The sequence below is a fragment of the Lepisma saccharinum genome, chromosome 7, assembly GCF_977018435.1.
Source record: "Lepisma saccharinum chromosome 7, izLepSacc3.1, whole genome shotgun sequence".
In the NCBI taxonomy this organism is placed as follows: domain Eukaryota; kingdom Metazoa; phylum Arthropoda; class Insecta; order Zygentoma; family Lepismatidae; genus Lepisma; species Lepisma saccharinum.
Window position 1 is genome coordinate 75,223,511 of NC_139235.1, and position 25,877 is coordinate 75,249,387.

The 25,877-nt window shown below is 36.9% G+C and overlaps 1 protein-coding gene across 8 annotated transcripts in view; it reads right to left on the reverse strand.

The window, feature by feature from the left end:
• The window catches only part of l(2)k05819 (transmembrane protein 94-like protein l(2)k05819), a 132,318-nt gene that overhangs the window by 67,015 nt on the left and 39,426 nt on the right, over window positions 1-25,877 (reverse strand). For 7 of the 8 annotated variants that reach the window (XM_083125451.1, XM_083125450.1, XM_083125456.1 and 4 more), the window contains 4 exons: window positions 21,928-22,168; window positions 19,678-19,725; window positions 11,485-11,578; window positions 8,691-8,905 (listed from right to left, as the gene is read on the reverse strand). In XM_083125451.1, the coding sequence (XP_082981577.1) occupies window positions 8,691-8,905; window positions 11,485-11,578; window positions 19,678-19,725; window positions 21,928-22,168 (598 nt within the window). The remainder of the gene's footprint in view (window positions 1-8,690; window positions 8,906-11,484; window positions 11,579-19,677; window positions 19,726-21,927; window positions 22,169-25,877) is intronic. The other variant, XM_083125452.1, reaches the window with a different exon arrangement.

Here is a 25,877-nt window from a genome sequence, read left to right on the forward strand (position 1 = left end):
GCACAAGTCTGTCCATAAAAATATTTACACATAAGTACAACATCAATTATAAGTAGACATAGTTCAACAATTTTACGTTACCAAGATATTCTTCCTGTGTAGCCATTTCAAGATGTGGTAGTGAAATTGTCTTCTACTGCTTTATCAGAGGTTATATCTGACACGATCTAATATAAGTTCAATTCTCATGTTGCTTTATTAGCAAGGATCGTCATGTTAATTAGATTATATCGACTTCTGATCATCTACCGATGATGAGTGCCAAGAACGTGTCTTACCATGTTAATTAGATTGATGAGATTCAGTGTGTCTCAAAATAATGTGATGTGTGTATATATAGTGTAAATAAGTTTAATCTGTGTATTTGTAAATTTGTGTTTTTGCAAAGTCAGATAAAATGACTGACACAGTTGAAAGGGAAAAAACACAATATGTTGACCAAGGCAGAAATTTATTTTATTATAAAACATAAACTAAAAACGTAACGTTTCAACCTTCTAGTAAGGTCTTCTTCAGACTCTGCACCAAGTACAAATGTAACAAGGTACAAAAAAGGAGGATATATATACACAAACATTACTCCCCTCCAGACTATTAGAAAGTTGTTCTGGAACATTCTAGCAGGAGGCCAAGGAAATAGAGAAGAAAGGTGAAGAAGACACAATGAACTGGAATGGGGGACTGAAGATAAACAAAGAATGGAAGAAGGTGTTAGAAAGAGTGGAAAGGACAAGAGAGAAAGCGGAGAGAAGAAGGAAGAAGATTGAAGGAAAAAGAGCGTGAGATAAAAGAGTCCAACCACATTCTATATGGAAGTTAATATGTTTAGACTTTTAGGTGAAAGTACAGTTGACAAGGGAAAACCACCTGCTAGAATGTTCCAGAACAACTTTCTAATAGTCTGGATGGGAGTAATGTTTGTGTATATATATCATCTTTTTTTGTACCTTGTTACATTTGTACTTGGTGCAGAGTCTGAAGAAGACCTTGCTAGAAGGTTGAAACGTTACGTTTAGTTTATGTTTTATAATAAAATAAATTTCTGCCTTGGTCAGCATATTGTGTTTTTCATATCATGGAAACAAGGCTTAATGGTGTTATAGTTGAAAGGGATGTCACGCTTGCGGACATCGTGGGAATGCTTAGATCTCAGCAAGAAGCAAATGTTGCTCATAATAAGAATATTGAGTCTGCTTTGCTGTCACAAACAGAAGCAAGTAAGACACTAAGCAGGGAACTTAAAGACATTAAGTTGGAAATAACAGAGTTTAGACATGAATGCATAGGCAGGACTGACAAAGTGGAAAAGGATGTCCGGGATCTTGACCAAAGGGTCAAAGTAGTGTTAGTAGCATTAGCTGAGGATGTTGATAAACAAATAGAGTGTACTGTTAAGGATTTGTCAAAACATTATGAGACCAAAATAGGTCTGTGTTCTAAAGCTTGTGAATAAAATGAATTAACTATAGGCACGGTTAAAGTGGATTTAAGGCAAATACTAATCCAGTTAGATCAGTTGAATGTGGTAAAACCACAGGAGATAGTGACGAATGTTGACATTCAACAAAATAATGGTAATTCACCATATGATGCTGAAAAAACAAACAATGTTAACCTCGTGTCAATGCCTATGCATGCAGTAAATGGTGATGGTTCAGATAATGATAGTTTAGCAGAGCTTAATAGGAGACATGATAGGGATGTGGTGGATGATAATAGAGTTTCTTCCATTGATATTAACATTAAAAATGCCTTATCACATATTGAATTTGGTGTATTGAACATTGTTAACAAGCACTTACTCCTATTGTGGAACGCAATAGTGCGCTCTCACAGTGTAAAGATATAAATTCATGCGATGAATTATAGTGTCACAGTGCTAAGAATGATAGTGCTGCCACAGCGATTGAAATGGATATTACATTACCAAAAGTTGTTCATACTTCTCCAGCACATTATGCAAATACGAGCTTTTTAAAAGTAAATTATGATTCTGAGGTTAGCAGTGATATGAATACAGGTCAGGATAGTGGTAGTGTTAATGTGGGTCCATGTTGTAATACCAGGTTAGCTACTAGGCAACGTGTGTTAAGAAAAAAGCAAACTAGTGATAAATGCAAAACCAATGTTGTTAATGCTCAAGTCCTATCCGGTATGCCTGATTTAACTAACATTACACATTCAGTAGTTGATCCCTTAAAAGGTCAAATTGGCAGTAATAACAAAGCAATTATTAAGCCACATGAGTTGAGGCATTTTCCACATTTTGATGGAGTGTCTTCAGACATTATACCTTCTGAAATCTTAGAAAAGGTGGAGGAAAATTTGGAAATTTACAATATAAGCAAAGATCAATATTTGAAATATGTACCAAAATTGCTCACCAATTGTGCAAGGACTTGGTATGTTGAAAATAAATCTAAAATGGTAACATATAGTGAATTTAAGATAGCCTTCTTATCCCATTATCAAAATGATAGATGGAAATCTGTAAATTTGACTAAAGTTCTCAATTCACCTTATTCTAAAGATAACCCAGAGAATCTATCGCAATTTGGAAATAAGAATTACAAAACTTTAAAATCCATACAACCACATGCTGAAGAAGCCCATCTTGTAGCTCAGTTAGCTTCGTTGTTACCTTATAAAATTAGTGAACACTTGGTGGTGAACAACATTCATACTCTGAGACAAACATTACAGGCTATGGAAAATTTCCAATCCTTAAAAAGCAATCCAATTAGGAATAAGGATTCTAGTAAAGCTCTTATAGTAACCAGAGGAACAAATCTAAAATAGCTAATGTATCTATGGTCAAGGAGCATAATAATAAATTCATCTCTGATAGAAAAGAGATAAGAAATGTTGGGTGTAATAATAATATCGGATCTGCTCGTAAGTCCTATAATGATAGTAGGACATATGTAAAAAATGATCAAACTTCTTTTACAAAGGTAAATTTTGGTTCAAAGCAGGAAAACTGTTAGATGCTCCTGATGCAGAGGTGTCTTGAGCATCAAAGCGGTTAGAAATCCTCCTTTTTCTAATGCTCAAAATAATGCACATATATCACGTGATAAGCATTGTAATTCGGATGACCTAATTCCTACGTTAGGTGATAAACAGTTACTGGGTGACAGTATGTTGGTTAGATATGCTCACAGTATTTTAGGATACAGATGGAACAAAAACGAAACAGGTTCCAGGTTCATTGGTTTGTGTATCTCTGGACAAACCATTGAAGATCTTTATAAATGTGTATCAAGTGTTATGAAAATCTCGAACAATATATTGATCATGATAGGCACAAATGATTTAATTAGGAAACGTAGCTGGGAACAAATAAAATTATCTTTCAGTAAGCTCATAAATACACTGAAAACAAAATGTGCTGAGATTTCGATACTATGTTTGCCACCTCTTCCTAAATATATGTCATCTCCTAATGAACATTTGTGGCAAACATGGAAAAATTTCAATCTGTATTTGATGTCACTGCATGATGAGTTTAAGGTAAAAGTATACAATATAGCACCCTTATTCTTTTTGGAGAATGACAGTATAGATAGCTCTTTGTACCAGAAATTTCTTGGTGACTCATCCAATAACAAAGTAGATATGATACATTGGAATTATGCAGGGATGAGTAAGGTTAAACAATTTTTGTATAGTATGGGTTTTAGCAGTACAACTCACTCAACAGTTGAAAAAGTGAGTCAAGATATAAATGTGCAAGCAATGGTACATAATGTTAATGTTAGTCATTTTAAGGAAGCTAACAGCATTTAATATTATCCTAATGTGGATAACGATGCATTTTTGCAGAAAAACTACCAAGGGATCTTTGTTTAAAAGTGGGTGACGAAGGTCATGTAAATAATCCCACTACTGACAACATTAATCTTGGGAAATGGGAAGAGTTTCATTGCAGTGATGGGTATGAATCAAAGGAAATTCCAATACCAATTAATGCTCTCAGCAATAACAACCATACCACAAAAATAAACATTCTAATATTTAATAAATTTTATACTGCTCTCTGTGATACTGGTTCAGAAGTAAGCCTGCTGTCTTATCATACTTGTAAAGAAATTAATATTAAGGCTAGTAGACCCAGACTGACACCGGCAGACAACGTGAGATTGGTGGATTTTTCTGGTAGTAAGAAGACCAAAGTATTGGGCATGATTAAATTGATCATTAAAATAAGTAATTTACAATGTTATGTTCAGTTTTTAGTGGTGCACAATTTGCAAGTGAATATAATTCTAGGATTAGATGTATTATATGCAATTCAAGGATCATTAAATTTTAAAAATCAAACTGCAACTTGTGGGTCAGAACAAGAATGCGCTTTCGCTCGCTTCATACTGATAGTTGAAGATAGTGAAAATTTATGTTATTTTGAATGTGCTCATGTCAATAAGTATAAATGCTTAGAGGAAAAATCCATATTCAATCTGCATAAGTTTCAAGATTATATGAATAAAGCTGATTTGCTGACGAACGAGCAAAAAACTTTGTTCATCGAGTTATTACTAGAGTATCAAGAAATATTTTCTAATAAACCTGGTTTGTGTAACAATTACGTTCACAGAATGGTTTTAGATACAGATCTACCTATAGTAGGGAAAAATTATCCCCTACCCTTTGCTTATAGAGATCAGGTACGTGAGCAAATAAAAATTATGCTTGAGTGGGATATTATTGAATTGTCTAATTCAGAATATCTATCTCCACTTTTGGTCGTTCCTAAGTCTGGAGGAGGTATCCGTTTATGTGTTGATCTCAAAATAGTAAACCAACATGTTAAACTTATTCAAGTGCATTCTATAAAAATACAAGATTTATTAGTAGAATTCCAAGATAGTAAATACCTCACTTCTGTAGACCTATTGAACGTGTATTGGCAAATTAATGTACACCCTGAGAGCAGAAAGTATACTGCGTTTATGTTTGAGGGTGTCTTATATCATTTTAAAAGGGTTGTATTTGGTTCAGTAAATAGTACAGCTGTTTTCGTAGATGCTTTAAATCGTGTGCTTAATGACTGTAGAGATTTCGTAGTAGTTTATGTAGATGACGTTATCATAAAATCCCAAGATTTTGCATCTCATATAATGCATGCAAGAACAGTCCTTCAAAAATTGAAAAAGGCAGGCACGACATTAAAACTTGAAAAATGTGAGTTTTGTAGATCAGAAATTAAATTTTTCGGTCACATTATTACTTCACAGGGATATAAGAAGGATCCCAAATATGTAGATTCCATTATGAATTTGCCTATGCCCAATTCCATGAAACAACTGCAAAAGATTCTAGGTTGTTTTTATTGGTTAAGCAAATACCTTAAAAATTATGCCATCATAGCACAGCCTATGTATGACTTGTTAAAGGCTAGTAAGAAATGGCAATGGACTGAGAAAGCTTCTACGGCTTTTCAAATATTAAAAGACAAAGTCAGTGAACAAGTACTTTTAGCTTTTCCTAATTTTTATAACGGTACTAGACCACATACCATTATAGTGTGCCCAGGATTTTTGAATGGGAGGGGTTTAAGTATACCTTTTTTTTTTTAGTAGTCAGCCCTAATTTTACAATCTTTTCCTGCCTACAATGTTCTTCTTCTTAGGAATACTGCGCCAAGGGGGAGGGGGTATGATCCCCTGCCCTGGGCACACCACTGTGCAGGGGTACTCACGAAGCAGCCTTCTTAATGCATACGAAACATTGCTCGTGTGTCCCTTACAATACAATAATCCTTCCCCCTTTCTGTAACTTGATTCAGGAATGAGCAAGCTGCCGACAAAAAAAAAAAAACAAAAAAAAACGCGGTAGTCCAGCTTTAGACTGCTACTGGCGCCAGTGTTATGTCTAGCTCTTCCAAAGCAGTCCCTTGCCTAAATCGCTTCTGACAGCAATGACTCATCCAACATAAAGGATGCAATTTTTCGTTCTTGTCTTGCCTTCTGATAAACAAAACCGTAACTCGTATCTGGTGGATAACACAAGATTAATCCTTTTGAACACTAGACTCAGTGGCATGCCAAGGATTTTCGAGGGAGGGGGGGGGGGGGGTTATGTATACAGTTCTGTTTTGCCTCCCCGATGGCATCGCCCGACCCTGTGGCCGAGTGGTTAGCACATCGCGCTGCGACGCCAAGGGTCCCGGGTTCGAATCCCGGTCGGGCTTGGTTGTTTGTGAATGTCCATTCATCAATTTCATCATTTCATCACTCATCCCCATCTTCGCAAATTAGCCAAGAGGCACAAAACGCGAAGTAAAATAAACTAAATCAATCAATCAATCAATCAAACCGATGGCATCGTTGTAACATCATCATTTTGTAATCAAGGGGTTCCTGGTTAGTTACCTGGTGGAGGCACTTTAAACTTTAGGTCCAGTTCCGATTAGCCTTCTGTGCATAAAGTGGACTTAAAAACCTTTAGCGGATGGAGCCTCACATGTATGTATTCCCGTTGAAGCCGGCACCTTTGTAAGCGTGTGCTTTTCAAACTTGCCGCTAGGACAACAAATCGTAGCTCGAGAACTAATTGTCGTAGAGAGAAGGAAATTGGTTTTATTTTCTTCTTAAACACTTGGCTTTTAGCGGAGGTAAAATTTACACATTGTGCTAACCAAATTTCGAGTGAAGCACGACAAAAGACCACTGTATGAGGATATGTAATGCTCATGCCGCAACTTTGAAAAAGAAATAATAAAACTGAAATCACGGCATTGGAAAATTTTGCGTAATTACGGAATTTCGCTTCTAGCGTCGGCCCTATGGATGCTGGATGGACCAAATTTGAGCGACACACAATAAGATACCACTCTATGAGGATATGTAATGCTCGTGTCGAAACTTTGGAAAAAAATAAACTGAAATTACGACGTTCAGAAATTTTGTGTAATTACGGAATTTCGCTTCTAGCGTCGGCTCTATGGATGCAGGATGGATCAAATTTTGAGGGAAGCACAACAAAGACCACTCTGTGATGATATGTAATGCTCGTGTCGCAACTTTGAAAAAAAAAAATATAATAAAACTGAAATCACAGCATTCAGAAATTATGCGTAATTATGGTTTTTCGCTTTTAGTGTCGGCCCTATGGACGCTGGTTGGACCAAACTTTGAGGGAACAACAAAATACCACTCTATGAGCATATGTGATGCAAAATTTGAAAAAAGAAGGAAATTACGGCATTCAAAAATTTTGCGAAATTACGGAAAAATTTGAACTTTGGGATTTTGCCCCCACTCCCCCCCCCCCCCCCCCGGACTTTTAATTGTCGGAGGTTACATAAAATGTTGCAGTTTGTTAATTCTTACATTTAGAATTTAATTTTTTTAAAAATATGCAGTGGTTCAGCAGTTATAGCCTTTTATCTTCAATTTGTCCCATAGTAACAAAAGGGAAAAAGTGATCATTTCAAATGGCGCATGCAGAAAGAAAAAGGCACACAGTGTACGATCGCTGCTTTACTTCAAAAACATTCACACGTTAAAAATAAGTCACAGTGTTCAATAATTTGTTTACCTGCGATTTCCTTTTGCATAATAAAATGTACTGCAACGTCTATGTCTTCAACAACCATATTATCTGAACCCAGTTGAACTCCCCTCCCCTGCAGGCTGCTGTCAACTCCCCCTCCTTTTCTTCAGCTTGTTTGTAATGTTTAGGACAGGCTGGGAAGTGTGGCACCAGTGATTTGTCTGACAGCTTGAAAGATATCAATCTCTGATCTGCTTCAGGCAGATACGACTTGCAGAAGGCAAAGCAAAGAACAAAAGCAGGATTATTTAGCACAGGCCAATCTTGTTCAAGGGTGCATAGCCCCTCCCCTTCTCTTCGATGCAAAGGACAAAAATAGAATTCCAATTCGAGAGTCTGGTCCCATGTTTGCAGCTGTGAGATGATAAGAAAACCTGTATGGGAACGTGTGGCAGCGTTATCATCACAGAAATCTTGAACTCCAAGAGCAGCATTCTTTCCGGCAAGCAGAGTTAAAAACATATAACTGAAGTATTTTCCTTGTTGGGACTAAACTCGTTGAACGCATAACTGGAAAAATTGTATACCTGAAAATCGTATAACTGAAATATAATAGCATGCAGCCTTATGGGAATTGACAGAGACAGCCAGAAAAAATCATACTAACGAGAAAAACGTACTATCGCAAAACATATAATTGCAATTTCACTGAATAAGTTCATTTTATGGTCAGATAAGATAATTGAGAGCAGCCGCATAGTTAGAGATTTTGGTGCCCTAGGCAGGATTGTGGTTTTTTGCCTCCCCTCCCCTCCCCTCCTGAATGAACAATTTATGAGCATCCTTCGATATTTTCTTCATATGTCATGGTTTGTGAAATTTACATCCTACAAATTTTGAAATGAGGGAACAAAGAAAAACTCATTAAAAATTTAATACAGACAGGTTATGTTTAAAGATTCGTAGTTTGCATATTTAAGAATGTTTCAATTATGTTTAGTGTTTCAGGAACATCTCTGAAAACATACTATTGCTACTACTTTTGGAAACTGAAAATTCCAGCAGTGTGTTAAAAGAATATACTCCTGCCAAGTGTAAATTTCTCAATGATTGAAAAGAGAGTTTTTATTTGCTATTACAGTTACAGGTGGATATGTAAAAATTCTCATGAACTTCTGAAACTTTCTACTCACCGGTCGCAAGCCGACAGAGGGCAAAGATCCTGTCCATCCCAAAATTCCACGCAGGAGTCTAATATGATATCAGCCGTGCCCTGAGACAGGAGTTGCAGCCCTCCACTGCTCAGTTCCTTCATGATGACAGCCACCATGTGGGGGAAAGGGAACTTCAACTTTGAAATGGCCAGAGTGCGGGCAAACTTATTGTCCCTCCGAACCATTTCTGGTTGCTGTAAAAAAAAAAAAAAGTAATGCACTGTGTCCCAAAATGATCAACGGGATTTCAAGTAATTGGTATTTTGCAACAGACGAACGTGAATGTGTATATCATACACATACCATAACTGGAAGTTTGCTTCCCTGAGCACTTATCATTTGTTGCCCATCAGTCACAGCAGCGTAAGTTTTTTACAAGATTGCAACTCCCGTGCAGAAGTTCTTTTGTGTCATTGAATTTGCAAGGTGTGGTTCTGCTGTTTCAGTTCAGCGAGCTTTCTGGCGGTGATTTGGAAGTGATTCTCCACCGATAACAATATTCGTCGATAGTTTAATAAGTTTCAAACTGGATGTGTCTGCAAAGGGAAGGGTTCTGGACATCCAAGCATGTCGAACGAAAGCGTCGAGAAGCATTGGACTACCAGATGGATGTGTTATGTCACGAAAGGTGCTCACATTGAACATTTATGGGTTACACTATGTTGAGTTATTGTTTACCTCCATATAGTGATGTGACGAAGCTGAAAATTTACCGATGCCGATGCACTCACCGATAATTTTTGGAACCGACGCCAATATTTAACCAATTCCGATATGTAAGATTATTCAACAGAAATGGAATGTTATTTTCAGCATGACAAAAATAAATTTGCTATGTACATTTCTATTGCATATTATATATACGTACATACAAATATATTCTGAGAGATTTAACATTAGTACACAAACAGTTGTTTGAAATGCAAAATGAATTCTTGTTCTTAAGATTGTAAATTTAATGCTGGCAGATTCAACTTCAGAAACACAAGTCTTTGAAGCACTTCTGGAAGTAACCTATTTCTTCTCTTATCACAAATCTGCCTCCAACACTGAACACTCGTTCAATGAATACTGATGCAGCAGGTACTGTTTCACCAGCGATCCGAGAGCTCCAGTTGGCAAAGTGCCAAGAAAAAGGGGAAGTTCGTGAGGGGAAGGCAGGCGGGAGAATGCCATTCGCGGTTGCACGTTGAACAGTGTTACCAATCTGCGAGGATGCTTATCCACCAGAACATAAGTAACGAAAACTGAGGGACATGCACAGAAGTAAAGGATTGTGACAAGGACTTGTTTTGTACCACAACCATGCCGTTTGTCCTTCTTACAATTTAAAATAGAAGGATAGTAGGGTAAAGAATTGCAGAAAGAAGAAAATGAGATGTTGCTGATTCGATTTCCTTAGATATTTTTGAACGCCAGGTTGCGGTTCTTTATCTTTGTTAGGTTGTGTTATTGTGCTGTGCTATTTTTTTATATACGTAATATAAAGACCATGGGAGTAAAACGTCGCAGTGAATGAATGGATGTCTAAACACTGCAGGCAAAAGTGACAACAGGACTTTACAGAAAAACAGGTGGTGGCCATGGACGTCTGCAGGATTTTTTTCAAGGGAGGGGCAAACAAGGCACTGTTTCTCCAAAAATAGTGCTGTTCCGTAAAGAAACATTGCTTAAATTTGAACTTATGGTGATCATATTATTGTGGCTAAAATGAAATTATATGTGTGAAATACAAGTGACTACCATCACTTTCTTCATCTGAAGAAGAAGTTTCTTGCTGGTCAGCGTTTCGACGAGGATGACGACGTCGAAGCAGAAGTGCACGGATGGCTTTCGTCACAGGCGGGAACATTATATGATGATGGGATACAAAAACTAGTGCCACGCTACGACAAATGCTTGAACAATGGTGGAAACTACGTAGAAAAGTAGTTTAAGGTCTGTAGAATGCAATGCAAATAAAAAAGGTACGAAACTATTTTACTTTATTTTTTACACCCTTTCGGTACTTACTTTCCGAATACGCCTCGTATAAGGGAAATTAAGCTACTATGAAACTACGATAATCATTTTGGGACATGCTGTATTTATAAGTTCACCTCTTCTTTCTCACTCCTAATAACCTATTTATTGTGATGATGAAGAAAGGAGTACTTTCACTCAATTCATGTTTGTGTTGGTTCACAGAGTACAACAAGAGATACTATTTAAACATTAATGATATTCACTTGAGATAGAGCAGGTATTGGTACACTACAGGTATCAGTCATTATACCTACATCAGTTTATCATTAAAATTGATGATAATTTTACAGATTTGGACTATACAATTGTGTTGTATCACAACCAAGATTATTAATTTGTAACAAATAATGTATAATGTCATAATGTTTGTTTTTTTTAAAATTTATTTACCTTCTAAAATCTTATCATTATATTTAAGAAAATTACTACCTTTTCATGTTTTCATGTTACTATATTCATAATCTAACTAAACAATTGGCATGTTTCAACAATAAGGTTCACTCAGATATTTCAAATTCTTAAACAGTCAGAAGATTAGACATCCTTATCTAGTTATTGCTAGTATTTTTACGGCAACTTAAATCTATTATCTAAGACAACAGCAAAAGTAAGATATGAAATGATTTCTAAATGTCCTAGGATGGATTCTAAATAGATCTTAATTTTCAGAATCAGAGTCCTGGAGTAACAGTCGCTCTTGAAAAACGTATTACTGAAAAAGGCTAAGACAAACATGGAAATTACTTACAACATGTCTGAACGTGCACAGTTGGTGTTCTAACTTAAAGATTTCCTGAGCTTGATCCATAAAACCAATCTGTTTGGCTAGTTCACACAAGCACCTGTAGATAAATATTTCTTCCATTAGCCAAAAAAAAATATATTCATTTCTATTATGATGGCTACCTATGAACTAATGGAATGTTTACTTTGTAGCATTTATAAATGTACTAACTTCCTGCATTTTGAACCAATTCTAAAATGGTTAATTCCACTTCTAATTAGTTGGAATAAACATTTGGCTGATCTTGATATGAAATTAGGTATCATTTCCTTATAATTTATTTTTAAATTTGAATTTCAATAACCAACAGCACTTCAATATTCAGCACAACAACAACACATTGTCATGAAGTACACTATCAGTTGGAATTAGTTTTTTACATAAATATATGTAATAATTTACATTCAACTATTATATATTTGTGGGTCCGTAGTTAAGGCATTTGACTGCCACAAAGAAGACCCAAGTTCAATTCCCAGCATAGGTGATCTCATGTGAGAATTATTCAGACAACGTAAGGCATCTCTGGAATTCACATAGCCTCTCATAAAATGGGAACATGGGAGGTAAAGATAGTCAGAGTATGGTGTTGATCACATCACCTTCACAATCCCCAAGATCAGGAATGCATGAAGGCTTATCTCCATACCCCCTTATGTGAATCTATGGTGTGTTGCAATGCACAGGGAAAGGCTATCTTGTATATTTCTATAAGAAGTGATAATATTTTGTTCGAAGGGTGGGGGGTGTCGTATGTGTGACGCTTATTGCGTAAATAGTCTGTATGGTTTATAAGACCTTTGAAGTTGTCAAAATGTAGGTAAAAACAGATTGTGTTTTGTCTTGTATAAATGGAGTTCATTATAGTTTGTTGAATGGAATTTTGTGATCAATTAAATATTGTTGAATTATGAGTGCTTATCATTGATAATCTATTCGACACCTTGAGTGCGATCTGCGTGTGTTCCAAATACACAACAGATGTATTAAATGGCGACGAGAAAAATATTTAACGGCGTAGTACAGATTTAGTTGAGTTTTGTCTATGATTAATTGGATTTAATCGTTGCGGTAGGCATCATGACGTATGTGCCAGGTTTTGACAAATATGATCCAGATGAAGGAACCATTAACTCTTATTTGGAAAGATATGATAATTATTGCCGAGTTTTCAACATAACTGAGGAAAGCAAAGTTCCTAGATTCATATCTGTAATTGGCCCCAAACCTTATGAAGTGTTACGCGAGTTGTTCTCTCCAATACTACCAGAGAAGAAATCGTTCAAGGATATTTCTGATAGGCTCATTTCTTACTACAATCCAAGTAGTAATTTTATAGTGCAACGCCTAAAGTTAAGAAAATGCACACAATTGGATGTGGAGAAGGTTGAAGATTTTACAAGAAGGCTCCGAAAGATAGGTGAAGCGTGTGGATATGGTGAGTTTTTACCTATTGCATTGTTTGACACGTTCGTGAGCGGTTTAAGGTCTGACGTTATTAGGAAGAAAATAATAGCAGAAAATATCATGGAATTCCAGAAAGCTTTTGAGTTAGCTAGACAAATGGAAAAACTCGAGTGTGATATGAAGGATTATTACCGTGAAGTGAACTTAAAAGGCACAATGAATAATAGTAAGTGCAAGGGCAATGGCAGAAGATTTCATGAAGCGAATAACGTTTCACGTAAAAATGAGATTGATTCCAAATTTAGCAATCAGCAAAGTAATCTTCATGGTCAAGGTAATAATTCAAAATCATATAATTCAAAGTCCAAAGTGCAAGGGCATTATGAAGGAAGTTTTTGTTCGTTTTGTGGGAAGCAAGGCCATAATTATTTGAAATGTTATAAAAGGATTAACATTGAACGCAGAAAATCCACAAATTATGAACTCAATAACAAATTTGTTGCTCATACAACTGAGTTAGAATCCGCACCTAACTCTGAAGCTAGTCCAACAAACACAGCTGCAACTCAAGATTTATTTATTGCCACTATTTTTACGCATTCTAATGATACTCAAATCAACTTTAATAGTAAAGTTGATAAAGAAGAAATCGTGGATCATGCATCCAAACTTCAATCATCACAACATGTGGTCAACGATTCGGAAAATGATATAAAAGTTTGTATAAGGGAACTAGATTCCAACATTAACCAGCGCTCATATTTAATAGATATTAATGTACATGGTCATGAAGCCAAGTTTGAGATTGACACTGGATCCTATGCATCTGTAGCTAGTAAAGATTTTTATCAAAAGTTTTTGCATAATGTACAAATGTCTGATCCTAACTGTACATTGAAAGGTGCTGATAATAATGTCATACCTTTACTGGGAAAAGTTAATGTGAAAGTTGCGTGGATAAATCAGTTCTATCGTCTAGATTTGTATATAATTAACTGTCATTTAGAATATCCGCTTTTAGGAAGAAGTTGGATTCAAATTATGATACCCAAGTTACATTGTGAGTTGATTGAAATTTGTGCAAGGGGAACTTCTTCTCCGCAATCTGATATTATTGCACACAATGTCACAGAAAATAATGCAATGAACTCTGATGTTCGTAATGTCAAGCATATATTAAATAAATGTGACAATTGTATAAAAACTAATAATGTACAAGGGATCGTTGATATTATAAAGGAAGAATTTCATTCTACATTTGATGGCGATTTAAGCTTGCCTATAAAAGATTTTAGAGCTGATATTCCATTAAAACCTGACGCAACTCCAATTTTTAAGAGATTTTACAATGTACCTTATGGAATTAAAGATAAAGTAAAATCAGAATTGGATAAATTGGTAGAAAATGGCATTTATGAAAAAGTCAATACTAGTGAATGGGCCAGTCCGATGGTTGTCATTAAAAAGAAAAATGGAGATTTACGCATTTGTTGCGATCTAAAAAGTACATTGAACAAATATGTAGAAAATGCTTCTTATCCCCTACCACTGTTAGAGGATATTTTCCAGAAAGTTAGAGGAAATGCCGTATTTGTTAGTTTGGATTTGCAAAAAGCTTATTGGCAAATAGCTTTGAGTGAAAAAGCAAAAAGGTTGCTTGTAATGAACACGCCATGGGGATTATTACAACACACAAGATTACCGTTTGGAGTTAAAATTTCGTCTCAAATATTTCAGAGGGTAATTGAACAGATATTGCAAGGTCTGCATTATGTAATTCCATATCAAGACGATATTCTAATTTGTGGATCTGGGCTGAATGAAACGGTTAGCAGATGTATTGAGGTCATGCACAGGTTAGCACAATATAACGTGAAGGTTAATTTGGAAAAGTGCAAGTTCTTTAAATCATCCATTCAATACTTAGGATATGAACTCTCTGCGGAAGGAATTAAACCTTGCCAGTGCAAGATTGAAGCATTACTTAATTGTCCACGTCCGCATGACGTGAAGGAATTGAAATCGTTTTTGGGAGGCATTAATTTTTTTCGAAGGTGCATTCCAAATATGGCTATACTGATTCCAGCCTTGTACAATTTATTAAAGAAGAATGTGCATTGGAATTGGAGTGATGACTGTGAAAGTCAGTTCAAAAAGGTTAAAGAAGCACTGCAGTCATCCGAAACTTTAACTCCGTTTGATCCTAGCAAGGATACAGTAATCATATGTGACGCTTCGAGCTATGGTCTAGGAGCTCAGATATGCCATAGAATTAATGGTGAATTGAAAACAATAGAGTGTGCATCTACTACTCTTTCGCAACATGAAATGGCTTATCCTCATCATGAAAAGGAAGCTCTTTCAACTATATTTGCCGTGAAAAGATTTAGAAAATATATTTATGGAAAGCAATTTCAAATATGGACTGATTCACTACCCGCCAAACAACTACTTCAATATGGAAAGGCTATACCCATTATGGCTTCATCCAGGATTCAACGTTGGTGTTTGTTCTTGGCTAATTATGAATATGAAATTGTGTACAAGAAGAATGTTGAAGTAGCGGATCTGTTGTCGAGGTTGCCATTGCAAGGGGAAACAGTTGATATCGACGGGATTCAGTTTGTAAATACAATCAAGCTCACGGATCGTCTGAAAGATGTCTTCCGAACTTTGCAAGAACAAGATGTGATGTTGAAACAGGTCAAAAGGTACGTTATGGAAGGTTGGCCAGAATCTAAGATTAAGGATCCAAATATAGATGCAAGTGAATTCGAAGCGCTGAGAAGAAGAAGAAATGAACTACAATGTGAAGAAGATATATTGCTGTGGAGTTCTAGAGTTATTGTACCCAATTCAATGAGGCAACAAGTTTTGGAGAAAGCTCATGAGAATCACGATGGCGTAGTTAAAATGAAGTTACTATTGCGTGAAAGATATTGGTGGCCTGGTATAGACAAATGCATTGAAGATCACGTAAAATCGTGCAACGTTTGTAATGCTGTAAAACCTGACACCAAAAAGAAAGAATACTATAATTGGAAGGAAGTGACTAAGCCGTGGGAGAGAGCACACATGGATTTTTTCTATTTTCAAGGAAAAGTGTTGCTTCTCGTTGTTGATGCATTTACAAAATGGCCAGAATGTGAAGTTGTATCTTCTACATCATTCAGGGATGTAAAAGGATTTATGTCGAGACTAAGTTCAAGGTATAATCAGCCATACACCTTAGTTACGGATAATGGTCCTCCCTTCCAATCTGCAGAATTCAAGAAATATTGTGAAGATCAAGGGATTGCTTTGATGCATTCACCAGCTTATCATCCGGCTAGTAATGGACAAGCTGAGAGACACGTACAAATTATAAAAAGTGCTCTGAGATGTAAATTGTACGAAACTAGAAAAGAGGACAAGCATTTTGATTTAAATAATGCTTTGCTGGATGTGCTACATTGTGTCCGAATGGCTCAAAACACCGTTAATTTGAAATCTCCTGCTGAAATGATGTATGCATTTGAGCCGAGACCGAAAGATGATATAGGTCGGTTGCAGGATATTCCTGATAAAAGCAAACGCAAGGATACCAGAGGAGGTGTCAAAGTTTGGGTGAAACTTGCCAACCGAGATTCCAATGGTGCATCCTATGTTCAAGGTGAAGTTGTCCGGAGAGCAGGGACATATACTTGGTATATTAAAGTTGGTAAAGATGTTAAGTTAGTGCATGGGAACCAGATAAAATGGAGAAATGTGAGAGAAAATGATAGAGGATATCATCATGATAGTGATGAAACAGGCGATAAGAATAATGACGCATCTTCAGAAGTCCACGAAGGAAGATATTTAGATGCGAACGATACGTTTAAGGATTACGAGAGAGGAGACAATCATGAAGTGGTGGAAGAAGCTGCAAGAGGTAACATAGATTTAGATAGACGTGAAGCAGCAGAGTCAAGAGTGTTAAGGAGAAGTCAGAGGCAAAGAAAACCACCTGACAGATTGGATTTGAGTGATTATGGTTAAAAGAAGTAAAGACATTAAAACCAAAATTTTGCTAATGCAAAATTTCATCGACGCGGGGGAATGTCGTATGTGTGACGCTTATTGCGTAAATAGTCTGTATGGTTTATAAGACCTTTGAAGTTGTCAAAATGTAGGTAAAAACAGATTGTGTTTTGTCTTGTATAAATGGAGTTCATTATAGTTTGTTGAATGGAATTTTGTGATCAATTAAATATTGTTGAATTATGAGTGCTTATCATTGATAATCTATTCGACACCTTGAGTGCGATCTGCGTGTGTTCCAAATACACAACAGGGGGTTCGATACCCGTTGGAGGCACATAGTGGTTCGGATCCCACTTTAAACTGTAGGCCCAGTCCCGATTAGCCTTACTGTGCATAAGGTGAAATTAAAACACCAAATAAAAACAAATAACCACTCCACCACCGAGATCAGCTAAAGTGCTTCTGTTCGGCAGTTCTTTTAATATGTCAACACTGCACTAAAGTGGCACAGAAATCCCAGTTAATATCCGCTGCAACCATCACAGTATAAAAATGAACAACCAGGTAAGATACTAACTAACACTCTGGCCTTCTTAAACCCGGAGCATCTTGATTGATTGATTTGGTGTGTTAAGTCCATTTTACGCACAGAAAGGCTAATCGGGACTGAACCTACAGTTTAAAGTGGGATCCGAACCACTATGTGCCTCCACCGGGTATTGACCCCGAAACCCCTTGACTACAAGGCGACAACGCACTGTATATAGCCGCAGCAACACAAGCCTTCCATCTGTCCCTACCCTGGACAAGACCAATGCAATCTTTTCCATTCTTACTGATTTCCTTTAGGTCCATCTCAATGTTGAGGAGAGGTTTTCATTTATTCTCTCTCCCATTCTCTCTGTCCACGATAATAGCAGTGATGAAACTGAGCAATAGGGCTTAGTCACACTTTCCACCACCTTCGTCAAAGCCAAGCACTGCTCATTGATACTCATCACTGTCTGTAACGCAGCTAGTGTATAAGTATGTTTCTAACAAACCCACTGGTTTCTCTGACTCTATTCTAAATCATGACATGTACCTACAACAATCAAGTGGTTAGTACCATTTGCCCTTTAGTTCAATATCGGCTTTTATATATACACAAAGAAACAAACACTTTATTATATATATTTTTAATACCATGCATTTCACCTACATGCCAACCCTGTAAGAAAAATATATTTTAGATGTTCATCTAAACAAACTATTACTCTCCGAAAAACCCACAAGCACCAGAGCCCAGCACAGGAAAGAAAGAAAGAAAAAAAAAATAACCATGACATCCTAGTTTCCCTCATTAGGCTTAAAATGCTGGTATGTCCCAAACATAAAAAAAGTGTGGACCTGTGAGGCCCTCAGGTAAGTAAGTTTCTCGTATGGCACAGATAAGCTAGGGTTAAGGGCATCCGTGAAGAATGAGAGAAGACAGAAAGTTAACTATACCTGCTGGTTAGGGGCATGCAAATTTGATTTTTTATGTGGTTTGAAATAGAGTCTTCCATGGGACCACTTTCGCTCACTTGTACTCGTTTGGGTTTCTCACTGTCGAGTGTGCTATGCTAGAGCATATACATTTGAATATCATTTTAATGTGACAATAATTGTACACACATACATGTAAAATATCTGCCTTGGTAGTTTCAGCCCATAATCATCCACTTCATTTTCATATATCACTGTACTGGTAAGATAGACAAAACTACATTTTAGCACGAAGACGATGTATGTTTACATAAGTTTCAATTTCATTTCATTTTTCACTTCACGATTCATGTTTCAGGACCCACTATCACAGACTAATTATGGTTATATTATGAACTAGTGGGGTTTGAGTGTATGCAGCTCATTTTGCCTGTTCGAGCATTATTTGCTCAAGCAATGAAGCTCTTAATTCTGTACACTATCTAGCATCATCCATGCAAACTATTTGGCACAAAAGTGAAATCCTTTCCCAGCAGCACTCTAGTTTGAAAGGTGTGAGGTGCATTTTACAAAATTGTCACATAATGCAATTATACAAACACATATGTACAAATATTATGTTTAGTTTTATTATGAGGAAATTGAGATAATGCATCGATTTTATGTTTCTCAGGGGACCAGGATCAAACAAATTTAAATGTGCGAAAAAGTAAAACAATGAAAATTTTATAATATATATCTTTGTTGGGACCATGAAAATTAAAAGTATAATATGGGAAATACCCGGTGGAGGCACATAGTTGTTCGGATCTCACTTTAAACTGTAGGTTCAGTCCTGATTAGCTTTTCTGTGCATAACGTGGACTTAAAACAACAATTCAATTCAATATAATATGGGAAAATGTAAAATCCGGTAACACAAAATCGGACTTTAGCTGTATAATCATAATTTTTCACAAAAGAGAAGTACTAATATAAATGAGTGCAAATTCATGCAGATTTCACTGTTTTTTTTTCTCCTCTCACACTAGCAACAGTTAGCCAAATATGTTCAATGATCAAAAGTGTGGAAGAAATTCATAATTAATGCACTTATTGCCATTTTCATTTGACTTAGTTTATGATCCACCAAATCAGCGCCAGTGAAAAATTAAACGAGGAACTTTTTGGAGAAAAATAAAGAGAGAAAATTAGAAAAGACAAAGAAATGGCAAAACAGAAAAAAGGCCCCGAAAATAAATTATAAAAAACAAAAACTGGAGAGTTAAAAATAGTTACTTATTTGTTCCCAACAGAGCTGCCATCTCTGCTGCTAAATCCATCCTCCTACAGCAAAAAAAAAAAAAAAAACAACAGCTTGGAGTAGAATTTAAGCACATTTGAATATTACAATAGCATAAGTTTAGTTTAATAACTGCAAGAACTAAAAGTTACAGCGGACTATCACAAAGAAACAATTAGAAGTATATATCAGTAAAAAACATGTACAAGTGATTATGCTACTTATCTGATCAGTTTGAACAGTACATAAAACACATTATCTACCTACATACTGCTTACATTTAAACTACCCACATCTGGGATGGAAATAATGAATTGAGAATGTTTTATTCTATGATTAAATTTCATTTTTTATTAAGGTTGAGCAGATAATACTTTTAACCAATAGCCACATTGACACTTACTGGTTCCCACTGATACCAATGCATGAAAATAGTAATAATTAAAAATTGTTCATAATATTGATAAATATTAGTGGGTGAGTATTCCCCTCCAATTATAAGCATCAATTTACTAGAGTTTTGCTCCAAAATATTCAAGAATTGCATCAGACTATTAAAAAATGTTATGTACGAGGGTCGTTCGAAAAGTTCTAAGAATGACCGACAAATGGCCGCAGTAGAACAGAATAGTGGAATACTCCACCCTTCAGGGGAACACATGCATAGTATTGTCAAAGTGCCTTCCTTTGTTTTGTGTTGAGAGCCAAGAACAGCAGAGCAGGTGTACGTGTAGGGCAAAAATGGAGAAAAATGGGTATCGTGAAATGATAAAGTACTTTGTGAAACAGGGAATGAAGGCAACAGAAATTTATGCTGATGTGAAGGATACTTTAGGGGACTCCGTTCCTCCATTTGCCACTGTGTCAAAGTGGACTACCGAGTTTAAACATAGTTGTGGGAAGTCAGAAGATGTCCCACGTAGGGAAAGGCCAAAGTCAGCAACGACGGCAGAAATGATTGAAAAGGTCCATGATATGGTGTTTGAAAACTGTCGTCTGAAGTTGTGCGAAACTGCTGAAGCCATAGGCATCTAAAGTGAATAGGTGCTTTGTATTTTCATGGAAGAATTGAGGATGAGAAAAATATCTGTTGAGAGTCGACCAACAGTGAATGTGGATGCGAGTGTCCAATGAATGTCTGGACCATTTTAAAAAAACAACCGATTTTGTGCGCAGATTCATAACTGCAGATGACACACTACTACAGGCAAGATACAAAAAATCAATAAAAACATCATGATTCATCACAACCAAAGAAGGTGAAGGTGGTGATATCAGCTGGAAAAATCACGGCGTCAAATTTTTACAATGCAAAGAGCATCCTGTTGATAGATTAGCTTCTAACTGGATCCACCATCAATGGAAAGTACGTGCAAAAAGACCAGGATTAAAGAATAAGAAAAATCAGCATGCATCAGGACTGTGCCTGTCTACACATGTGTATTGTTGCAATGACAAAAATCGACAAATTGAAGTATGATGTTCTGCCACACACCCTTATTCACCTGACCTGGCACCCCACCCAATACTTTAATCTCTTCCTGCACCTTAAAAAAATTCCTTGGTGGAAAGCTATTTTCATCAGATGAAGATGTGAAAGTGGCTGTGGAGGAAAATTTTGCAAGCCTTGAGAAACCTGTGTTTTGTGATGGGGCCATGACACTGAAATATTTTAAAGCAAAACTCTGGTAGATTGATATGGTATAGTTCCAAGGAAACCTATATTAAAAACTACTTTAAATTATTGCTGCTTCCAAGTATCGGCACTGGTATTCCAGTGAATCATCAGCATTTGGGTCAAAGTGGTATGAGCTCAACCATAAAATTTACTTCACACAACCAGGCTACATGCCAATCTCAACTTGTGTGTGCAAGAAATTAAACAACTCTGAAATGCACAAAGCACAAAAACAACTTTTTCTCAAACTCTTCAAGGTTTCAGATGATCAACACTGACTCGTTAAAAGACACAAGCTATCCCCACGGTAATAGTAACACTAATGAAATGACATTATTTCTAACATCTACTTCAGTCTGAGAAAGGACATAAATAAGTACTAATGATCTAAATACAGAGATGTAAAAAACATGGAAGAACACCATCACAGACGAGAGATACTGATTCAAACATAAGGTTGACAAACACAATATTTAACATTTTTATTGAAAGAAAAAGAGAGAGAACTGCTGCAACTGTGATTTCAGTTCAGCTGTGATTTTAACTCTTCTCTTTTTACCATACTCACCTCCGATTGGTGACAGGGACTAGATTTTCATTGTACATTGCCTCGCAACTAACGTGAGCACAGAACTGAGTGTAGCGTTCTTGAGTTGACATGTTGCAGGTGTTCAAGAGAATGGCCAAACCTAGAGGCTTGAGTGAGTTCAGGTGCTGCTTCCACCTGTGGTCATCAAATTGAAGTCTGAATGGTCCAGTTCGATCGTGAGTCAAATCCATGACTTCTGCAACAGTCTGTGGGCTAAAATCTAAAAGCAAAAAAAAAATCAACTGAGCACAACTTATACTGCTTCTTCTTCTTCTTTTTTTGGCTCACACCGCGTTTGTGATTACTAGCCAAAGTTACTGAATTCAATGTTCCAAAAGGTCTTACTGATTTAAATTGTCTTACAGGTCATCATGGCTGTTTATATTGTAAACCTATGTTCTCTAGCGAAACTATAAAGAATCCAAATAACTGAAATGTGAGGTTCAGATATTAATGTAGATAAGGATATCAGAAATGGTACCTGTGCATGTTGTAAGTTTTTATATAGAGAGTCTCGGTGTTGTTGTCTTAAGGGGCATTCAAAAAATAAATGATTAAGTGTTTGATTAGCTTCTCCGCATTGGCAGGAAGTTGATGGTACAATCTTTAAACGAGCCAAATGTTGATTTACTAATACATGACCTGTACGCATTCTTAATATAAAAACAACCACTGCCAGAGGAAAATTCATGTTTTGGTACCAAGGTCATTGATTTCTGACTTTAGCATGCCACTTATACTGCTTTAAACTTTGAACATCGAGGAAACTTTTAAATTGTTCAGAACACATTTCATTCAGTATTTAATATAATAAACAATATATATTTTTTCTTACTTCTCTTGTAGTTATTGGCTGTTACAAGCATATAAACACAATTTGTGTTGTAACATTTTGGGAGAACACATCAGACATATCATTTTAGTTAGATTAATGTTACAGTTATAACAATGTTAATTAATCCTAAAAATAAATGTCTTGTAAAGGAGGAGTGTGTTCCTCCAAAACGTTACAACTTGTAACACAAGTAAACTACTGTACCAATATGAAATTTACCAATACCGATATTCAACAGATCCAATATGAAATTCCAAATGGTTCATTGATTTCCTTAATAAATGTCTACCAAATGAAGCAAGCCTTTACTTTAAAAAAGTACAGAATTGAGATTATATATTTCGTCTAGGAATTAATTCGTGCACCTGGACAAGAGATGGCGTAATGAGCATATCGTCCCACAGTTCCGTGTAGCCACACATGCGTTGAAAACTCCTGTCAGCGCGCATTGTTCGTAGTATAGAGCAGTTGATTGACGCTTCAACAACAGCATTTTGTAGTCAACTGAACATGGCGCAGTTTGTGCCAGATAAAGTGTTTTTGCGGGGTGTTCTGCTTCATTACTTTAACATGAAGAAAATTGCTACCGAAATTCATCGTATTTTGGTGGAAGTGTATGGTGACCATGCACGTGCTAGCTGAGCGAACGTGTCAGAAGTGGTTTGCACGGTTTAGAAGTGGTGATTTCAGCCTGGAAGACCAAGAGCGACCTGGACAGAAAAAAAAATTGAAGACGAAGAATTGAGAGCATTGCTCGATCAGGATTCGTGTCAAATGCAGGAAGAACTTGCAGAAGCATTAGGTGTTGATCAAACAACAGTTTCTAAACGCCTCAAAGCCATGGGAATGATTCAAAAGATGTCACATTGGGTTCCACATGAATTGAAAGACAGAGACGTTGAAAGATGAAAAACCATTTGCGAATTGCTGCTTCAAAGACAGAAAAGAAAGGGGTTTTTGCATCGCATTGTTACTGGCGATGAGAAGTGGATCCATTACGAGAACCCGAAACAAAAAAAGGCCTGGCTGAAGCCAGGTGAACCAGGTCCATCACAACCGAAACGAGATATTCACTGTGCAAAGATTATGCTGTGCATATGGTGGGATATGAAAGGTGTGGTGTACTATGAGTTGCTGCAACCGGGTGAAACTATTAATGGAGAACGTTATCGACGACAATTAATGCGTTTGAAGCAAGCTCTGGCCAGGAAACGACCAGAATGGGAGAACAGCCATGATAAACTTATTTTTCAACATGATAACGCTCGCTCGGTCAAAACCTATTTAGAAAATGTCGGATGGGGAGTTTTACCCCACCCGCCGTATTCACCAGACGTTGCTCCTTCGGACTACTACTTGTTCGATTGCATGAATAACGATTTGATTGGACAGCGGTTCACTTCTTCAGAAGATATCGAAAAATGGGTCTCTGACTGGATCGCTTCAAAGGATGAGGACTTCTTTCGCCACGGAATACGTAACTTGCCTGACAGATGGGCGAAAGTGGTGGCTCACGATGGACAATATTTTTCTTAAGGTATTTATGTATTTTGTGTTTGAACTACAACTTCAATGTGTGCGTAACAACCGCACGAATTAATTCCTAGACCAAATATTTATATTCATAAAAATTATAACAAAATAGAACAATATTGCACTGAACTGTTCGTTATTTATAGACATAGCAGATTGGTAAAATTATCGGTAATTTTACTGATAAACTGACACACCAATATGCCTATGTATGCTGATACCAATTGAATACCAATCTGTTTCATCCCTAGTATTTAATATCAGTACTTAATCAGAATATGAGGAAACAGGAAAGAAGTAGCACAGAGACAGCTTGATAGTTGGAATGAGGAAATCAGAAGAGCAGGAATGAAATTCAGGGCAGAAAAGTGAGGTGCTAATAACAAGAAACAGAGCCAGAAATGAACCAAGAATAAAGATAGACAAGGAAGAGTTGAGGGTAGTGGAGAGCTTTAAATATCTAGGAAGCATAATTGAGAGAAGTGGAAGAATAGACGAGGAGATAATCAGAAGAGGACGAATGGGTGGTGAACTCTATCAAAGCGTTCGTTAATATGGAACAGGGATGTACCTATGAAATGCAAGAAGATAATGTACAACACATACTATGTGCCAATAATTACATATGGAGCAGAGACTTGGACAATGACAGAGAGAAACAAAAGAAAGATGCAGGCAGTGGAGATGAATTTTTTAAGGAGGATATTGGGGAAGACTAGAAGGGATAGAATAAGGAATGAGGAGATCCGACAGACAGTGGAGGCGGTGAAGCTTCAGGACAAAATAGATCAGGCACAGATGAGATAGTTGGTACACATGAAGTGGGAGAAAGGCCAAGGGGGATACCAAGATGTCGGTGGAAAGAGCAGATAGCGGAGAGTGTTAGGAGAAGAGAACAAGATTGGAACACCGTGGAAAGAGAGAAGTGGTGGAAGACCAGGAAAAAATTGACAGGCTTGACTTCTATGCTGATCCAGCCAGAGGCAGGCAACGGTGAAGGATGATGATGACTTTATCAGAATCACCAAAAATTTCATACTGATCCACACAGTTAACTTTTCTATGGCAAACATTATTGTTGGCGTAGGGATGTGACAACCTCATAGCCCAGCAATTTGTTCACTGCAGTTAGTCAACCAACAGAGTGAAATGGTCAACATTTTTCTCTGTTGGGATTTACAGAGCTGTCCTGTCATGGCTCTATGAGCGACCCACAATCGGCAGAAGTGGGGTATGGTTGGAGGACTACAATGTGATCCTCCCAGCTAGATCCGAGGGATCCGCTGACCAATGACAGGTGCGGTCCTACATTCATATTGGGGGTTAGGCGTAGAGCTGACAACTCTGCACTGTAAAAAGACATGTCAAGAAACAGCAATATAAGGCCATGGATGTTCCCAAGGTAAAATATTCCGGAGGTAAAATTGTCCCCCGTTCGGATCTCCGGGTGGGGACTACTTTGGGAGGTCCCTGGACTAAGGATAAGGTCTACGTTAGGAATAAGGATATTAAATTAGGCACCTGGAATGTTCTGAGCCTTTACCGGCCTGGGGCATTTCAG